The 15,917-nt window shown below is 38.0% G+C and overlaps 3 protein-coding genes across 4 annotated transcripts; 1 reads left to right on the top strand and 2 right to left on the bottom strand.

The window, feature by feature from the left end:
- The first annotated feature begins 2,791 nt into the window (after positions 1–2,791).
- LOC116117668 (CASP-like protein 4D1) lies at positions 2,792–5,685 on the top strand. Of its 2 annotated transcripts, XM_031403685.1 has the most exons (4): positions 2,841–2,974; positions 3,081–3,230; positions 3,330–3,411; positions 5,651–5,685. In XM_031403685.1, exons 2-4 carry the CDS (start codon positions 3,099–3,101, stop codon positions 5,668–5,670), a joined length of 234 nt encoding a protein of 77 aa, XP_031259545.1. In that variant the 5' UTR covers positions 2,841–2,974; positions 3,081–3,098; the 3' UTR covers positions 5,671–5,685. The 2 variants fall into 2 exon arrangements, with proteins under 2 accessions (XP_031259547.1, XP_031259545.1); XM_031403687.1 differs by lacking the exon at positions 5,651–5,685 and having other exon boundaries at positions 2,792–2,978; positions 3,099–3,230; positions 3,330–4,126.
- LOC116117667 lies at positions 4,147–5,402 on the bottom strand. The gene has a single exon (XM_031403684.1). The coding sequence runs from the start codon at positions 5,187–5,189 to the stop codon at positions 4,461–4,463; it is 729 nt and encodes a 242-aa protein (XP_031259544.1). The 5' UTR covers positions 5,190–5,402; the 3' UTR covers positions 4,147–4,460.
- Positions 5,686–10,884: 5,199 nt separating the features above from the next.
- Positions 10,885–13,858, bottom strand: LOC116117705 (uncharacterized mitochondrial protein AtMg00860-like). The gene is made up of 2 exons (XM_031403714.1): positions 13,749–13,858; positions 10,885–11,176 (listed from the first exon to the last, which is right to left on the bottom strand). The coding sequence occupies exons 1-2, from the start codon at positions 13,856–13,858 to the stop codon at positions 10,885–10,887; spliced, it is 402 nt and encodes a 133-aa protein (XP_031259574.1).
- Positions 13,859–15,917: the final 2,059 nt, after the last annotated feature.

Genomic DNA, 15,917 nt, shown 5'->3' on the forward strand with positions numbered 1-15,917 from the left:
TTTTAGGTTCGTCGCCGCGGCGAAGTATTTTCCTTCTCCCCGTCGAAATAGGGCAGAATCTACCCTGGGGTGCAGCTCCTCCCTCGCCGCGGCGAAGCTTCTCCTTCGCCCCGACGAAGATTGGATTTTCCAAATTTCACCAAAACTCAACCAATTTCAAGGCAACCATTCAACCAACTCAACATACCAACTAACCATGACAACAAACAAACGCAATTAAATCTGAAAAAGTAAACTTTTAACTAATACAGTAAATCTTAAATACGTACCTCAAGTGGGATATTACAACGATAATTAAACTTAATTGATTCAATCTTTTATAAGTTTTCTTAATTGGTTTAGTTAGACATGTTTATTATCTTTGGATATACTAAACACACCTAATCAAGTACATTAATTGACCATAATTATGTTCATAATTATAGGATTAACTAATCTACCTTTGGGCGATCCTTAACTATCCTATAAAATATAAACTTCAAATTACTCATGTCCAATACATTATGTCATCTCATTAAAGCATCTAATGATCATGAGTAATTGAATCTCATTTAGTTTGATATTTATGGGATAATCATTTTAATTTGGCCACTTTGGTGACTAACAAATTATACATAATATAGTTATCAAACTTAAATAATAACTTTAAGTTTGTCATACTTATCTTTCTCCAAAGAAAATTATACTTTAGAAACTTATATACATTTCACGTGCCTAAACGCACATTAAGGACAAAATTGGGTTGATTCGACCCTCATTGTTTATTTTGATTGTCACCATTAACTTTGACGGTTGATCTTTAGCTTTAACGGTTGACCGTTAACTTTAACTATTGACTGGTTCAGTCAACGGTTTGAACCGGTTTAACCCGTTGACCGGTTTGGTTCACCTTTTCGGATCCTAACCGAGTCGATTTGACCTACTTTTCTGGTTCAGGTCAACCATTTTAACTTATTTGGGTTTACCCGTTTGACCAAAAAGGGTTGGGATTCTTTATGGGTTATGGGTTGAGCTTCTTTATGGGTTATTCTTAATGGATTTGAAAATTGAGCTCACTTAATAAGGCTTTAATCATTGTAGTGGCGGATCCAGCCACTTTTTGGCCCACCCTCAAATTTTTTTTTTTTTAATATTAGTATGTATAATTTATATATTTTGACCCACCCTAACCAAAATATTAATGGACAAAAATAGTAATGTATAATAAATTTTTATTTTGGGCCACCCTAAAAGAAATTCCTGGATCCGCTACTGAATCATTGGGTTGGGTCAATATTTTATGGGTCAATTATTGACCTGAATTTCTGGAAAATTAGGTAAACTTCATATTCCAAATTTCTGGAATTTTTTTTTATTGAAAAAAACTTCTGGATTATGAAAATTTGCATTTCAGAATAAGAAAAAAAAAAAAAAAAATCTACCACAGCCTTCCAATTTGTTAATTTCTAAACCCAAACTATTTTCTTAAATCTATTTTACCCAAACCATTCCTATTTCACAATTTCCAAAACCCAATTAATTTCTACATCCCATAAGAGCCCTAAAAATAACTTAATGGAAAATTCATCAGTCTCTAAACCTGAAATCGCTCTGATACCAGTTGTAAACTTAAAAGCAAACTCATCAAAAGCAAAGAATCAATAATCAATTCATGTTTTTATGCCCTAAGTTGCACAAATATAAAATTATAGGATCTTGAAACTTGATAAATTTTCACATATATATAAAAGAAATACAAACCTGATTCTATAGTTTGAAAATTAAAACTTGAATCTTGATTGAATCAAAATAGACAGCGTTTCTCTCACTTTCTTCCCTTCTGTAATCGCAAACTCTCTCGATGGATAGAGAAAAATTTTAGCGTATATAAGGAATAGAGAGAAGATTCACCTTTTATATTGCAGTTATTTAATTAACTGCAAACATCAGTTATTTTATTAACTGATGTAACTTTTCCATCAAAGGTTAAATACCAATATGCCCTTCAATTAAATTAATTATTACTAAACCTTATATTATATTTAATTCACATAGACCACTTTATAAGAATTATAAATAATTCTAACATAAGAATGACAAACCACCACTAAGTGCTTGGTGGTAAAAGAGTAAAGGAGGATTTAAGTTTACATGATCTCCTAAGTTCAATCCCTCCAACCCCTAATAAGGGTGGTTATTAAAGTTCTTACCCGACAGGTTAGTTTCTCTGGACTATCTAAATACATACATTGACTTATATAACATACATGCATTGACGACGTTTGTTGCCTGAATTTTCTTCTAACTTTTGCTTATCATGACACGCTAGAGAATCAACCAAATATCATGAATTCTCCTAAAGTGCTTAAAAAAAGAAAAAAAAAAGAAGTCTTGATCAAATTAAACTCTTAAAGAAGCAAATTTTGAATGAATTGATGCGTTAACAGTGTTATTAATGATCTACTAGGTGCTATAATGAATAAAATTTAATTAATTGATACAAGATAATCAAAGAAACCAATTGAAAGTTTCATAAACCAAATGATCAATCAAGTCAACGATAATCAATAAGGAGAAGAGTCTTTGTTCATTGTTGGTCGGTGTGTCAAACAATTACATGGTCAATGATTGGAATCCACATGTTAGGAGCCTCCATTTTTGAAGCCATCTTTAAGGATTTACCTGGTCTCGTTGACCCAGTCCCAAAGACTAAAGTAAACGATGTCCTCCACATGGTTATTAATGACCATGAGCCAACTGCAGAAACTGCTGTACCACGGCCACTTAATTGGTTTAGCTAGAGATATATGGCACCAGCCGCGCCACCACCACCACCCAGCATGGCTACACGACTGGCCGCTCTGTTTCTGAGAATCCTTACATTTGCTTCTCTTTTCGTTTCCATGATCATACTTGTCACCAATTCTGGATACATAGACCTTCCTGTCTATGATTTAACTTTTAAAATTCGCTTCCAGGATATTTACGCCTACCGGTATTTCTCATCATCATTTTTATCTTCTATAACTTAAATTCTAGAGATGGGTTTTCAACTTAAATTCTAGAGATGGGTTTTCATTTTGCTTATTCTTTGCGTTCAGATTTTAAATTAATTGCAGATGCTTGCTACAACTGTCATTAGCATTGCCTACACAATCCTGCAAGTTGCTTTCTCATTGTACTATGTTAGCACTGGAAATCGTGTAATCAGTGGAGATGGGAGCTTCAAATTTGATTTTTATGGCGACAAGGTACAGTACCCCTGAACATTATATAGTAATTGTACATAATAACTGTTTATCTGCCATTTTAATTAAACATGATCGGACATTTTGTTGAATCTTGGTCAGGTTATTTCGTATGTGTTAGCCACAGGTGGGGCTGCAGCATTTGGGGTGACCAAAGATATGAAGGTTGTCTTTGCAGGATCAGGTAACAAGTTATTTGATAGGGGTTATGGCTGTGCTAGTCTCGTCCTCTTTTGGTTTGCCTGTACCGCTGCGTTATCAATTTACTCATCCTATGCTCTCCCTAAGCGATTTCAATAGTCGCTTAATTTACATAAATTCTGCAGTTATTGTTTGAAGTGGGTTTTAATTATGGTTTTATGACACTCTTGACTCTGTATCTTCTGTTCTTTGATTCTGTTTGAAGTTCATGCCATTCTCTATTAATCTCTGATCTGAAATGTAAGTGTATTAACTGAGCCTTAGCCCATAGTAAATAGTTCAAAGCCCAATGGAAAAGGATGTCAAGAAGTGGACCCAATAGAAAATAGAGCAAAGCGGAGTCCAATCCAAACTAAACTTTGGGTCTTCAAGTTATAAGTAATACCTCCTGGACTCAATTCTATAACATTGTCCAGGCCACAAATAGCGGATTAGTTGTGGATGGTAGTAAAAAAATTTAGTGAACCACTTGGACCAAACGAGTTGCCCCAAGCCAATATGGGCCGAAAAAATAAAGAGTGTAGAGAATTAGGCCCGAGTTCAGGCAATGAATGTGTTAAGAACTTAAGATCAAGCACAGAGAATTTTAGCTCCCATTTTTTATTTTTTTTGTCGTGAGTCTCCATCTTCACATAATTGTAATAAATAAAAATAATTATTTTTTCCTACGCTTAATCCATAGCTTTATAATTGAAGTTATCAAAATTAATAAAAAAAATTTAAATCAATAAAAAATTTCAATAATCAAAACCTCAGATCTCTTACAATTAATCATTTTAAATCCATCTTACTAGAATAAGAACATCAAAACTCTTACAATTAAGTACATACAAAAACCACACTTAACACAACTTTTATCTTCTCATAGAACAACCAAGCTCCATTTTGAGATCAAATTCAACGAGAGAAGAATTAATATACGGTTTGATCGCCTAAAGAATGCACAAAATACACTTGAATAGCTAGCTAACAAACATAAGACTCAATTTAGAAGAGGCTTAATTATTAAGCTTCTAATAAACAAACCGATCGTCATTTTGCGAGGAACTCCACCAGGAGACAAGTAAGAGTTATGGTTGGATCGCCTAAAAGAATGGCAGCAATGGTTTTGAAGAATACCTTCACAATCCTGATAAATTTGTTGCCACTCCTTTGATTTCTATTGTGACGTTGAATAGGCAGCTCCACTTTCTGCAAAGCCAAACTATAATCTTCGTTATAGGTCCCCTTGTCCCATCCCTCCAGCGCCATTTCTGTCGCACAATTCACATGAAAATGGAGCTTATTGCACTTGGACACATAGGTCCAGCCCCTGACACCGGACACAGTGCCTTCACGATTTTTCTTGTTGCACCAAAGGCACTTTGATAACACCTTATCACAGAGATCAAACTTAACATCATCAACACGTAACTTGCTGGGTAAGTTACGGCAGCATGGATGCAAATCCCACCCCTTTTTTTCATCGTGATAAACAAAACCTTTAATAGGTTTTCCACAGGCGTCACAGTATCTCTGACACTTTGCACAAGAGCAGTTCTGCGGAGGTTGAACGAAGAATTTGAAGGTTGAATTCTCGAAGAAGTCATGGTCAGTGGTGGTGCTAGGAAACATACATTCTTTATGAAGATCATAGTCGCACAGCTCACATCTGTATCGTGACCCAAATCCAGGCTCCTTGCACCCCTTGCATTTGTAGGTTTTTTCAAAGCTTTTGAGCTCGAGCTCATGGTCTGCGTGGCTAGGGTGAATCCTTCCCATTTGTGACTTTAGGACCTGCTCTAGGAATGTTTTTAAAACCGTGACCTGATCTAGCACCTATAATTTTAGTATAGCGGACAGTTACTCGAAGAAGAAGATTGAGCACAGGGAAAAATAGTATGAGAAGAGGAAGCAATGTTTTGATGGGCAATAATCCCCTGTGGTCCTATTTATATAGGGGTAACAAGAAGAAGTAACATCGAATTTCTGTCGTTAGGAGATTTCCTTTGTAGAAACACATAAATTACGTTACTCCACAGGAGTAATTTCAATGAAATTGTATTGAAAATACAAATATGGAGACTAGAGGGAAAGACAACAATGAATTTGGTTCTTCCCAGAAAATCTCTTCTTTGTCTTGTTGCTTTTGGACTGAAATCTAATGGTATCTGAATTATAAGATAGGAATTTTTCACAACAGCTAAACGTTTCGCTAGGGTTTTGACTGGTAGTTTTTGTAGGGCTCACACGTCCCATGTAAGTTAACTGGAATCAACCTCTACGCGCCCTCAGCATTCAATGGACGGCTACGGAGTAGAGATAATAAAATCTGCTGGGTCATTTAATGATGTTGAATAGTCCATTTGAAGCTGAAAACCTGAAGTTACTGAGGCCACATATTTCTAATATTAACAAAATTAGTTGATTTTGGTGACAAACACCGAAAATATTATCCGATTTTACTCCAATTCAACTGCCCGGCCGCGTTGTGTCTGAGAAGAAGAAACCAGCTTTCACTTTCACGAAACCCTTCAGAAATTTACATTCTGCCTTGTCGTCCAAGTTTACCAAATTTGGAAATTTCCGTTATAGCAATCTCAATAATTAGGGGTTAATTTATGACGTTAACTTACCCATAAACAAGATAGTTAGATAGACATCTGCTTCTTCAAGTTAAATAGTGAATGTTAAACGACATATTTTAAGATAGATTAACAAGCCCTTGCATTTTCACTACTTCCAGTTATTTAATCTCGCTCACAGAGTCACACAGTGCTTTTTTCTTATCTAACTTAATTGCTTTACTGAATTTTGCTTCAAGCTGATAAATACAAATACAGTATTAACATATATATAGTATTTGTCTCTTATTTATTAAATACTTAGGATACCCTTCAAAGCCAAATTAGCAAGGATTCTGATAAAACCCCAGGATTAACAAACAACAAGCAACCACAAAATCAGATAATGCACCAGTTCTCCAGTGTTTTCGCAAGATAGATTTGGAAGGATAGAATTGGATTGATATTAAGAACTGAAATTGGTAAAAACAGAGCAATTTCCCAGGGCTGAAATGAAAGAAAAATAACAGTAGATAAATCCCAGCAGTTCGGGACCTCCCTGTTCACACTTTACAATTTTCTCTCCTTTAACCCAAAAGGCTCCCTCTTTTATACATGAATCAGCTAACAACTTTTATTCCATTCTAACTAATTGGTTCACACGTCACCTGCCTCCAGCTTCTCTCCACTCAAGCATGTTTCTTCAATTCTATTCTATTGGCCTCTCTCCACTAACGCATGCTTCTCCAATTCCAACCAATTCTGTTAGTGGCTTTTTACCCTTGTGCCCTCTGTGCTGGTAAACCTTCTTGATAGAAGAGTGATGGTGTCGGCCAAATCCCACGTTGCTTCAAATGGGGCTAAATCCTTCCACTTAATAAGGACTTCTTGAGAACCATTCACTAGTGTGCGGACTGCCAAGACAGACTCCGGTTGAACCTACAGCTCCATGTCCTCTATGAGGCAGGATGGTAGAGGTTGGGTTGGAACTGAGCTGTGCAAACTGTTCTTGAGCTGAGATACATGAAAAACGGGATGAATTTTGGCTATTGAAGGCAACTCCAGCTTAAATGCAACCTGTCCAATTTTTTCCAAAACGGGAAATGGTCCATAAAAACACGGGCTCAACTTTTCATTGAGTTTAGAAGCTAGGGACCTGAAGTGGTAAGGCTGAAGCTTCAAAAACACTTGGTCTCCAGGCTGAAAGTTAACATCCCGGCGATGTGCATCTGCTTGTGATTTCATATGGTTCTAGGCATTACTCAGGTTATGTTTCAGTATGTCCAAGATGGAGTTACGATCGGCCATCTGCTGATTGACTTCTGCAACCAGTGAAGGATAGTTGGTGAAGCAGAGAAGAGTGGGCGAATCACAGTCGTAGAGTACTTTGAAAGGGGTCATCTTGATTGCACTATGAAAAGTGGAATTATACCAAAATTCGGCTCATGCTACCCACCGTGGCCATTGTTTAGGCTAGTTGCTACAAAAACAACAGAGATAGGCTTCTAAACAACGGTTAACTACTTCCGTTTGGCCGTCGGTTTGGGAATGGTATGCGGAACTGAATTTCAGCTTGGTACCGGCAGCTTTAAACAATTCTTACCAAAATAAACTGACAAACACTCAGTCTCTGTCTAATAAAATTGAGTTTGGAAACCCATGCAGTCGAACAACCTCCGAAATAAACAGATCAGCCACGTCCTTGGCCGTGTATGGGTGACATAATATAAGGAAATGACCATACTTAGTTAATCGATCCACCACGACCAATATCGTGTCGTATCCTTTGGCTTTGGGCAGCCCCCCAATAAAATCCATACTAATGTCGTCGAATACCTGGGTGGGGATGGGTAAAGGTTGGAGCAGACCAGCAGGCTTAAGGGTTGAATGTTTTTTCAATTGACAGGTGGAACACTATTGAACAAAAGTCTGAACATCTTTTTTAATTCCTTCCCAAAAAACCAGGTTCGTCACTCGTTTGTAGGTTCTAAAAAATCCAGAATGGCCCCCGGCAGGACTGTTGTGGAATTCCTCCAACAAACGCGGAATAAATTTAGAAGATTTGGGAATTACCAATCTGTTTTTGTTGAGCAGACAACCGCGGTGTAGACTATAATTCGGGTGACTCTGGGGATCAAAAAGCAAATCTTGGACGATAGTTTGAAGCTTCTCATCTTGCTGTGCTTCAGCCGCAAGATCATCGAATTCTAAGAAGACTTAGACAACAATGAATTCCATGTCTTCTCTGTGGGAGAGGGCATCAACCACGTGGTTTGAACTATCTGGTTGATACACGATCTCAAACGAGTAACCTAGAAGCTTAGAAATCCATTTTTGCTACTCAGGTGTTTTCATCCTCTGATCTGCTAGGAATTGCAGACTGTGCTGGTCCGTTTTGATAGTAAACTTTTGTCCGCTGAGGTAGTGACTCCATTTTTGAACCACGAACACTATGGCCATTAACTCTTTTTCATATACTGATTTTTGCTTGGACTGATGGGAAAATGCTTTACTGATGAATGCTATGGGATGCTGGTTCTAAAGTAAGACAGCTCCTAATCTTTGGCCCGATGCGTCCGTGTGGACTTCAAAAGGAAGACTGAAATCAGGAACAGCTAGCACAGGCACGGATGACATGGCTTTTTTTAGGTTATCAAAGGCTTTTTGGGCTTGTTCATTCCATCCGAAGGCGTCTTTCTGAAGTAGTTTAGTCAGTGGCTGAGCTATTGACCCATAATCTTTCACGAATCTACGGTAATATCCTGTTAATCCCAAGAATCCCCGCAACCCTTTGATAGTTTGTGGAACAAGCCAAGATAGCATGGATTCAACTTTGGTTGGGTCTGCATCCACCCCATCCGTAGAGATCAAATGTCCCAAATATTCAAACTTCAACTGACCAAATATACATTTTTTCCAGTTGACAACCAGCTCGTTGTCGATCAAGATTTANTCACCTGCCTCCAGCTTCTCTCCACTCAAGCATGTTTCTTCAATTCTATTCTGTTGGCCTCTCTCCACTAACGCATGCTTCTCCAATTCCAACCAATTCTATTAGTGGCTTTTCACCCTTGTGCCCTCTGTGCTGGTAAACCCCCCCCCCCCCCCCCCCCCGAAGCCCCGAAGAACCACCTTGTCCTCAAGGTGAAAGTGAGGAAATTGAAGAGTGATGGTGTCGGCCAACTCCCAAGTTGCTTCAAATGGGGCCAAATCCTTCCACTTAATAAGGACTTCTTGAGAACCATTCACTAGTGTGCGGACTGCCAAGACAGACTCCGATTGAACCTGCAACTCCATGTCCTCTGTGAGGTAGGATGGTAGAGGTTGGGTAGGAACCGAGCTGTGCAGACTGTTCTTGAGCTGAGATACGTGAAAAACGGGATGAATTTTGGCTGTTGAAGGCAACTCCAGCTTATATGCAACTTGTCCAATTTTTTCCAAAACGGGAAATGGTCCATAAAAATGCGGACTCAACTTTTCATTGAGTTTAGAAGCCAGGGACCTGAAGCGTAAGGCTAAAGCTTCAAAAACACTTGGTCTACAAGCTGAAAGTTAACATCCCGACGATGGGCATCTACCTGTGATTTCATATGGTTCTGGGCAGTACTCAAGTTATGTTTCAGTATGTCCAAGATGTAGTTACGATCGGCCATCTGCTGATTGACTTCTTCAACTAGTGAAGGATAGTCGGTGAAGCGGAGAAGAGTGGGCAGATCATAGCCGTAGAGTGCTTTGAAAGGGGTCATCTTGATTGCACTATGAAAAGTGGAATTATACCAAAATTCGGCCCATGCTACCCACCATGGCCATTGTTTAGGCTGGTTGCTGCAAAAACAACGGAGATAGGCTTCTAAACAACGGTTAACTACTTCCGTTTGGCCGTCGGTTTGGGGATGGTATGAGGAACTAAATTTCAGCTTGGTATCGGCGGCTTTAAACAATTCTTGATAAAATAAACTGACAAACACTCAGTCTCTGTCTGATACAATTGAGTTTGGAAACCCATGCAGTCGAACAACCTCCGAAATAAACAGATCAGCCACGTCCTTGGCCGTGTATGGGTGACATAATGGAAGGAAATGACCATGCTTAGTTAATTGATCCACCACGACCAATATCATGTCGTATCCTTTAGCTTTGGGCAGCCCCCCGATAAAATCCATACTAATGTCGTCGAATACCTGGGTGGGGATGGGTAAAGGTTGGAGCAGACCGGCAAGCTTAAGGGCTGAATATTTGTTCAATTGACAGGTGGAACACTGTTGAACAGAAGTCTGAACATCTCTTTTAATTCCTTCCCAAAAAACTAAGTTCGTCACTCGTTTGTAGGTTCTAAAAAATCCAGAATGGCCACCGGTAGGACTATTGTGGAATTCCTCCAACAAACGTGGAATAAATTTAAAAGATTTGAGAATTACCAACCTGTTTTTGTAGAGTAGACAACCGCGGTGTAGACTGTAATTCGGGTGACTCTGGGGATCGAAAAGCAAATCTTGGACGATAGTTTGAAGCTTCTCATCTTGCTGTGCTTCAGCCGCAAGATCATCGAATTCTGAGAAGGTAGCTACTTAGACAACAATGAATTCCATGTCTTCTCTGCGGGAGAGGGCATCAGCCACATGGTTTGAACTACCTGGTTGATACACGATCTCAAACGAGTAACCTAGAAGCTTAGAAATCCATTTTTGCTGCTCAGGTGTTTTCACCCTCTGATCTGTCAGGAACTGCAGACTACGTTGGTCCTTTTTGATAGTAAACTTTTGTCTGCTGAGGTAGTGACTCCATTTTTGAACCGCGAACACTATGGCCATTAACTCTCTTTCATATACTGATTTTTGCTTGGACTAATGGGAAAATGCTTTACTGATGAATGCTATGGGACGCTGGTTCTGAAGTAAGACAGCTCCCAATCCTTAACCCGATGCGTCCGTGTGGACTTCAAAAGGAAGACTGAAATCAGGAACAGCCAGCATAGGCACGGATGACATGGCTTTTTTTATGTTATCAAAGGCTTGTTGGGCTTGTTCATTCCATCCGAAGGCGTCTTTCTGAAGTAGTTTAGTCAGTGGCTGAGCTATTGACCCATAATCTTTCACGAATCTACGGTAATATCCTGTTAATCCCAGGAATCCCCGCAACCCTTTGATAGTTTGTGGAACAGGCCAAGATAGCATGGATTCAACTTTGGTTGGGTCTGCCTCCACCCTATCCGCAGAGATCAAGTGTCCCAAATATTCCAACTTCATCTGACCAAATATACATTTTTTCCGGTTGACAACCAGCTCGTTGTCGATCAAGATTTGGAAGGTGTATCGCAAGTGAGTGAGGTGGGCTTCTAGGTTGGGGCTGTAGACTAGGACGTCGTCAAAAAATACCAGTATAAACTTCCTTAAAGCTGGTCTGAAAATGGTGTTCATTAGAGCCTAGAAAGTAGAGGGAGCGTTAGTCAGTCCAAACGGCATGACCATGAATTCATAATGCCCCTCGTGAGTTCCGAAAGCTGTTTTCGGCACATCCTCGGGCTTAACTCTAATCTGATGATATCCGGATTTCAAATCCAACTTAGAAAAAACTGTCGCTCCAGCCAACTCATCTAGCAACTCATCAATTGAAGGTATGAGAAATTTGTCGGGTATAGTTATGTTGTTAAGGGCACGGTAGTCAACACAAAAACGCCAGCTTCCATCTTTCTTTTTAACCAACAGCACCGGGCTTGCAAAAGGGCTAACACTTGGTTGTATTATTCCGGACATCAGCATTTCACCCACCAACCTTTCGATCTCATTTTTTTTAGTGTAGGAATATTTGTAGGGACGTAGGTTAGGGGGTTTGGAGGATTGTTGGAGGGTTATGGCATGGTCAGTTGGTCTCCTTGGTGGTAGACAAGAGTGTTGGTCAAACAATTGGTGGAATTCATTAAGTAATGCAACAACTTCCGGCTCCATGGTTTCACTCTGCTCTTCGACTTTCCTCTCAATAGAACAAAACTCAACTACATACCCTACACCCTCACTCTGTAGTGTCTTGAGTAGACTTGGCAAAACGGGTGGGCGGGCCGGGTACGGTCCGGGTCAAACAAGTACGGGCCTTTATACGGGTCGATATATACATTGGACCCGTGCCCTACCCTAGAAGGGTACGGGTGGACCCGCGAGTGGACCCGTTTTTTCTCTCTCCAGATTTTAGTTTTTACAGTTTCATACCTAACAGTTTTCAATTATGATAATTACACCCCCAAAATCCTACAGTTTTAATTTTTTACATTTACACCCCCTAAATGAACTACTCTAAATTCAATTCAATTAAGAATATAAGCAAATAGGAACCAAAATAAACAAATAACACATAAACAAACAACAACATATAATACAAAACTACAAATACCAACCAAAATAAACAAATACAAAATCACTAATACACAATTACACATAAACAAATAAAATAAGTCAATAAACTATAAATACCAACTAAAATAAACAAATACATAATCCAATATTCAACAAAAACCATTCTTAGGACAGCAAAAATTACAGTGGGCGTGATAGAGTCTCTTGATTCCACAGTCTCGAGATCAGTCAATGCCTCAATGGCATATCAAAATCATCATCCGAATCATCATTCACCTCATCATCTACAAAACAATGATCAACTACAAATATTAATAAATGTAAATAATAAAATATAAGAAATATTATGTTAATATGTTAGTTTTGAAGAATTGAACTTTTTTTATTTCTGAAATGGCCACACTTATTTAGATATTCAACATCCAGTGCCTTGTCTAAAATACTTTTGAGGACCTATTGTTTTTCTCAAGTTTATTCAATGTCTATACACTCACTTCATTGAACCCCAAACACCAATTTAATTAAATCCAAAACCCAAGCCCTATATCCATCAATTAACACTACATATAATATGTCAAACTCTAATTTGATCACATATGCAGATAATATAATCAAAGTATATATATATATCAAAAAGTAATGAATTATATTATGCATGCGAAAATGTGTATCTCATGGAAATAAAAAGGGGCCACCGAATATTTAAAATGCAGTACTCAAGAACTCAATACAATTTCCACTCAAATTGCCTTAACTTCCAGCATTTTAAAACACCATGAAATCAATTTTCTCAAAGACATTCCAGTTGGGAGCATGCAAGTGTATTCAACCAACCAACCCTTAAATCAAATACATAACTCAAGCATCTCCCAAATGTTGTCCAGCCGAGTGCATGCAATTAAAGTATCCAGCCAATATCACAATTTATTGAAAGAACCAAATGCATGCAAGTTCAATTAGCAAGCAAATTACATTCCATTTTAAAACTCAAATTCAACATGCAGCAGTATAGACTAGCAAAATTTCATGCTTACAAAAAGATTCTAGTAGCCAAACATAATTCAACCAACTTCCTACTATATCCTAGCCGAGTGTAAGCAAATAGGATGTCCAACAAAATATTGAATTAAAAACACTATTAAGTCATTTTCTAATATAACCTCCAGCAAGCTTAACAATTAAGAAGAAGAACCAACTCAAGCATTTTCTAATATCTTGTCCAGCCGAAAATATATTTATGCAAATAAAAATTTCCAACAACATCACCAAGAGACAGAGTAGCCGAAAGCAATGGAACTAACATCCCACAACATCATGTTTAATATCAATTTCTTTGCACAACACATGAAAAGCAAATCAAAACTNACAAATCAATAAACATTCAAGCAATGCAACAATAATTTAACTACATACCTCAAGTGGGGAGTTACATGATGTATCCTCCTACTAGCTCATGAGCTAAACCAACATTAGACTCAACATCAACTTTGTCCTTGTCATCGCTAGAGTTGGCATCAACCAATATCAAACCATTATCCATGTCTCACTCCATGGCCTTCACTTTCCCTAGAAGCTCAGGTGGGGCTTTCTCCCCATTGTTCTCAACAAAGTCTTGAACATACTGAGAAAAATTAACTAGTAGGGATTGTAAGACTATGCCTATTGCTAAACCATCATCAATAAGACATCTCATCACATCCAATGCTTCAATGTACTCTAACATCTTGAGTACATAAGGCCTTACTTTGGCACCGTTAGCCATCTTGCAACTGAATAAATTACGTGACACCCTAAACCTCTCGGTTTGACAGAGAATCAAGACCATGGCAGATAAATCCATGTTCTCACATTGTTTTTGTAGTTTGGGTGTCAACAACAATAGCATGAGAAACCTTACATGATTAATGTTGAATTCATGCTGATGTTGTGCATAAACGTCCCTTGGTTCCTGGGAGGAATCATCATCAAGCTCTAAAGCTTGTTCCATGGTATATAATTCATCATTAGCCTCAAGTATAGACTGAAAATGTCTATACCAGCTTATGAAATTATTACCACCATTATACTTATTTTCTCTCTCATAGAGCAGTTGCAATGATAGGTTGTTTGTTGTCATTTTGAGATTTCTACAAGTGCAAAATAAGTGAGTTAATAGCATGATATAATATTTAATTAACCAAGGTCTTTTAATTAATTAAACGGTCCCACTATTTTTACTTAAGTCTTAATAGCCCCTACTATTAGGCTCAGGAAAGCCCGTTGGCATTCCTAGTGGGCCAAGATCCCATCAATTCCATTTTTAACCTTCGTTGATCGAAAAGCCAAAAACGGGTTGATCTAGGTAAGCCTCAAATTTAATTTATACTAGCTAATGGCGCCGACCACTAATCCTCAAATATAAATTGTGCAAACAAACCAATTACACAATCCAATGGCGTCGACCATTGACCTCGAGTGCAACTCTTGGATCCATAGAGTAGATACTACATATCTCCCGTGAATTTGAAAAATTGCACTTTCTCTACATTTGCCTCTAGTACGTCTTTGACCTTTGTTGATCGAAAAGCCAAAACTACTAGTTAAGTCTAACCTGACATCATTAAGGAAAAGCTCCAATGCAATTTAGCTTCCAATTGATAAAAGCATATCCTTCGTTGATCGAAAAGGTAACAACGATCTGTGGTTTGACTAAGTCCATGATGTTGGAAGGCGTTAATAGACTTAATATCATTTATGATGGATTTTTACTCTTTTGGTCTCATTAGTTTTATTTTATTAAACATATTATATCCATAACATTCAACCTTAGCATACCAACTAAAGCAATAAAGATAAAGTTGTTGGTGCATTGCCTTAACTAAACCAAATTTCCCAATCCTTGGGAAATTTGTATGTCAACCTAGGTAATTAAATTACAAGAGTATTTTCAATTAATAACCCTCCTTCTTTAATCCAATGCTCCTTTTTCTCCATCAATACTCTAATTAAATATAACTTAACCTTTACATCAATAAACAGAAACCTTGATTTACATTCGAGGGGAGTAAGATGAGAGAAAGAATTACAAGAGATTAAAAGAAAGGCAAGGCATGCAAGCCTTATTTAAATTGAAATTACAATCCTCAAATTTAACTAGGTCTAACGGCAAATGCAGCCAACACCATAAAATTTCATCTCAAGAATATGCATGTAACGATCAATCAAAAACAGAATCTTTGATCATTTGGTAAATTACACTTTTTTGTACCCAACAAGTTGTAAACTTTTTAGTTTAGTCCCTTGTTGCTAGGCCTCTCCAAATTAGACTTTCAGAATTAAAATAACATGCATCAAAAATATTTATAAATTCTAGAACAACTCTATGTGAAACAACACTTAAAACAACCAAAATGAACCCCTCCTACACAAATGCATGAGCTACCCAAAACCAAGGTTTTAAAACCCAACCCAGGGAGTGACTTGCTCAGGTCACCGGGTCATCAGATTGCTCGATTCAACCGATTCAATCATCGAGTTGAACCAGTTCAACCTTCGGGCCGAATCATGATGTCATCATGCTAATGTCAGCGTGATGACATCATTTTGACATGAACATGACA

The sequence above is a fragment of the Pistacia vera genome, unplaced genomic scaffold (genome assembly GCF_008641045.1).
Source record: "Pistacia vera cultivar Batoury unplaced genomic scaffold, PisVer_v2 Contig820, whole genome shotgun sequence".
In the NCBI taxonomy this organism is placed as follows: Eukaryota; Viridiplantae; Streptophyta; class Magnoliopsida; order Sapindales; family Anacardiaceae; genus Pistacia; species Pistacia vera.

Coding starts and splice junctions, on each gene's coding strand:
- LOC116117668 (XM_031403687.1), top strand. CDS start 2,820: ATGGCTACACGACTGGCCGCTCTGTTTCTGAGAATCCTTACATTTGCT. Junction 2,979..3,098: donor ATATTTACGCCTACCGGTAT/TTCTCATCATCA, acceptor AATTAATTGCAG/ATGCTTGCTACAACTGTCAT. Junction 3,231..3,329: donor TTGATTTTTATGGCGACAAG/GTACAGTACCCC, acceptor AATCTTGGTCAG/GTTATTTCGTATGTGTTAGC.
- LOC116117667 (XM_031403684.1), bottom strand. CDS start 5,189: ATGGGAAGGATTCACCCTAGCCACGCAGACCATGAGCTCGAGCTCAAA.
- LOC116117705 (XM_031403714.1), bottom strand. CDS start 13,858: ATGGATAATGGTTTGATATTGGTTGATGCCAACTCTAGCGATGACAAG. Junction 11,177..13,748: donor CTAGTAGGAGGATACATCAT/GTAACTCCCCAC, acceptor CTCTGCGGATAG/GGTGGAGGCAGACCCAACCA.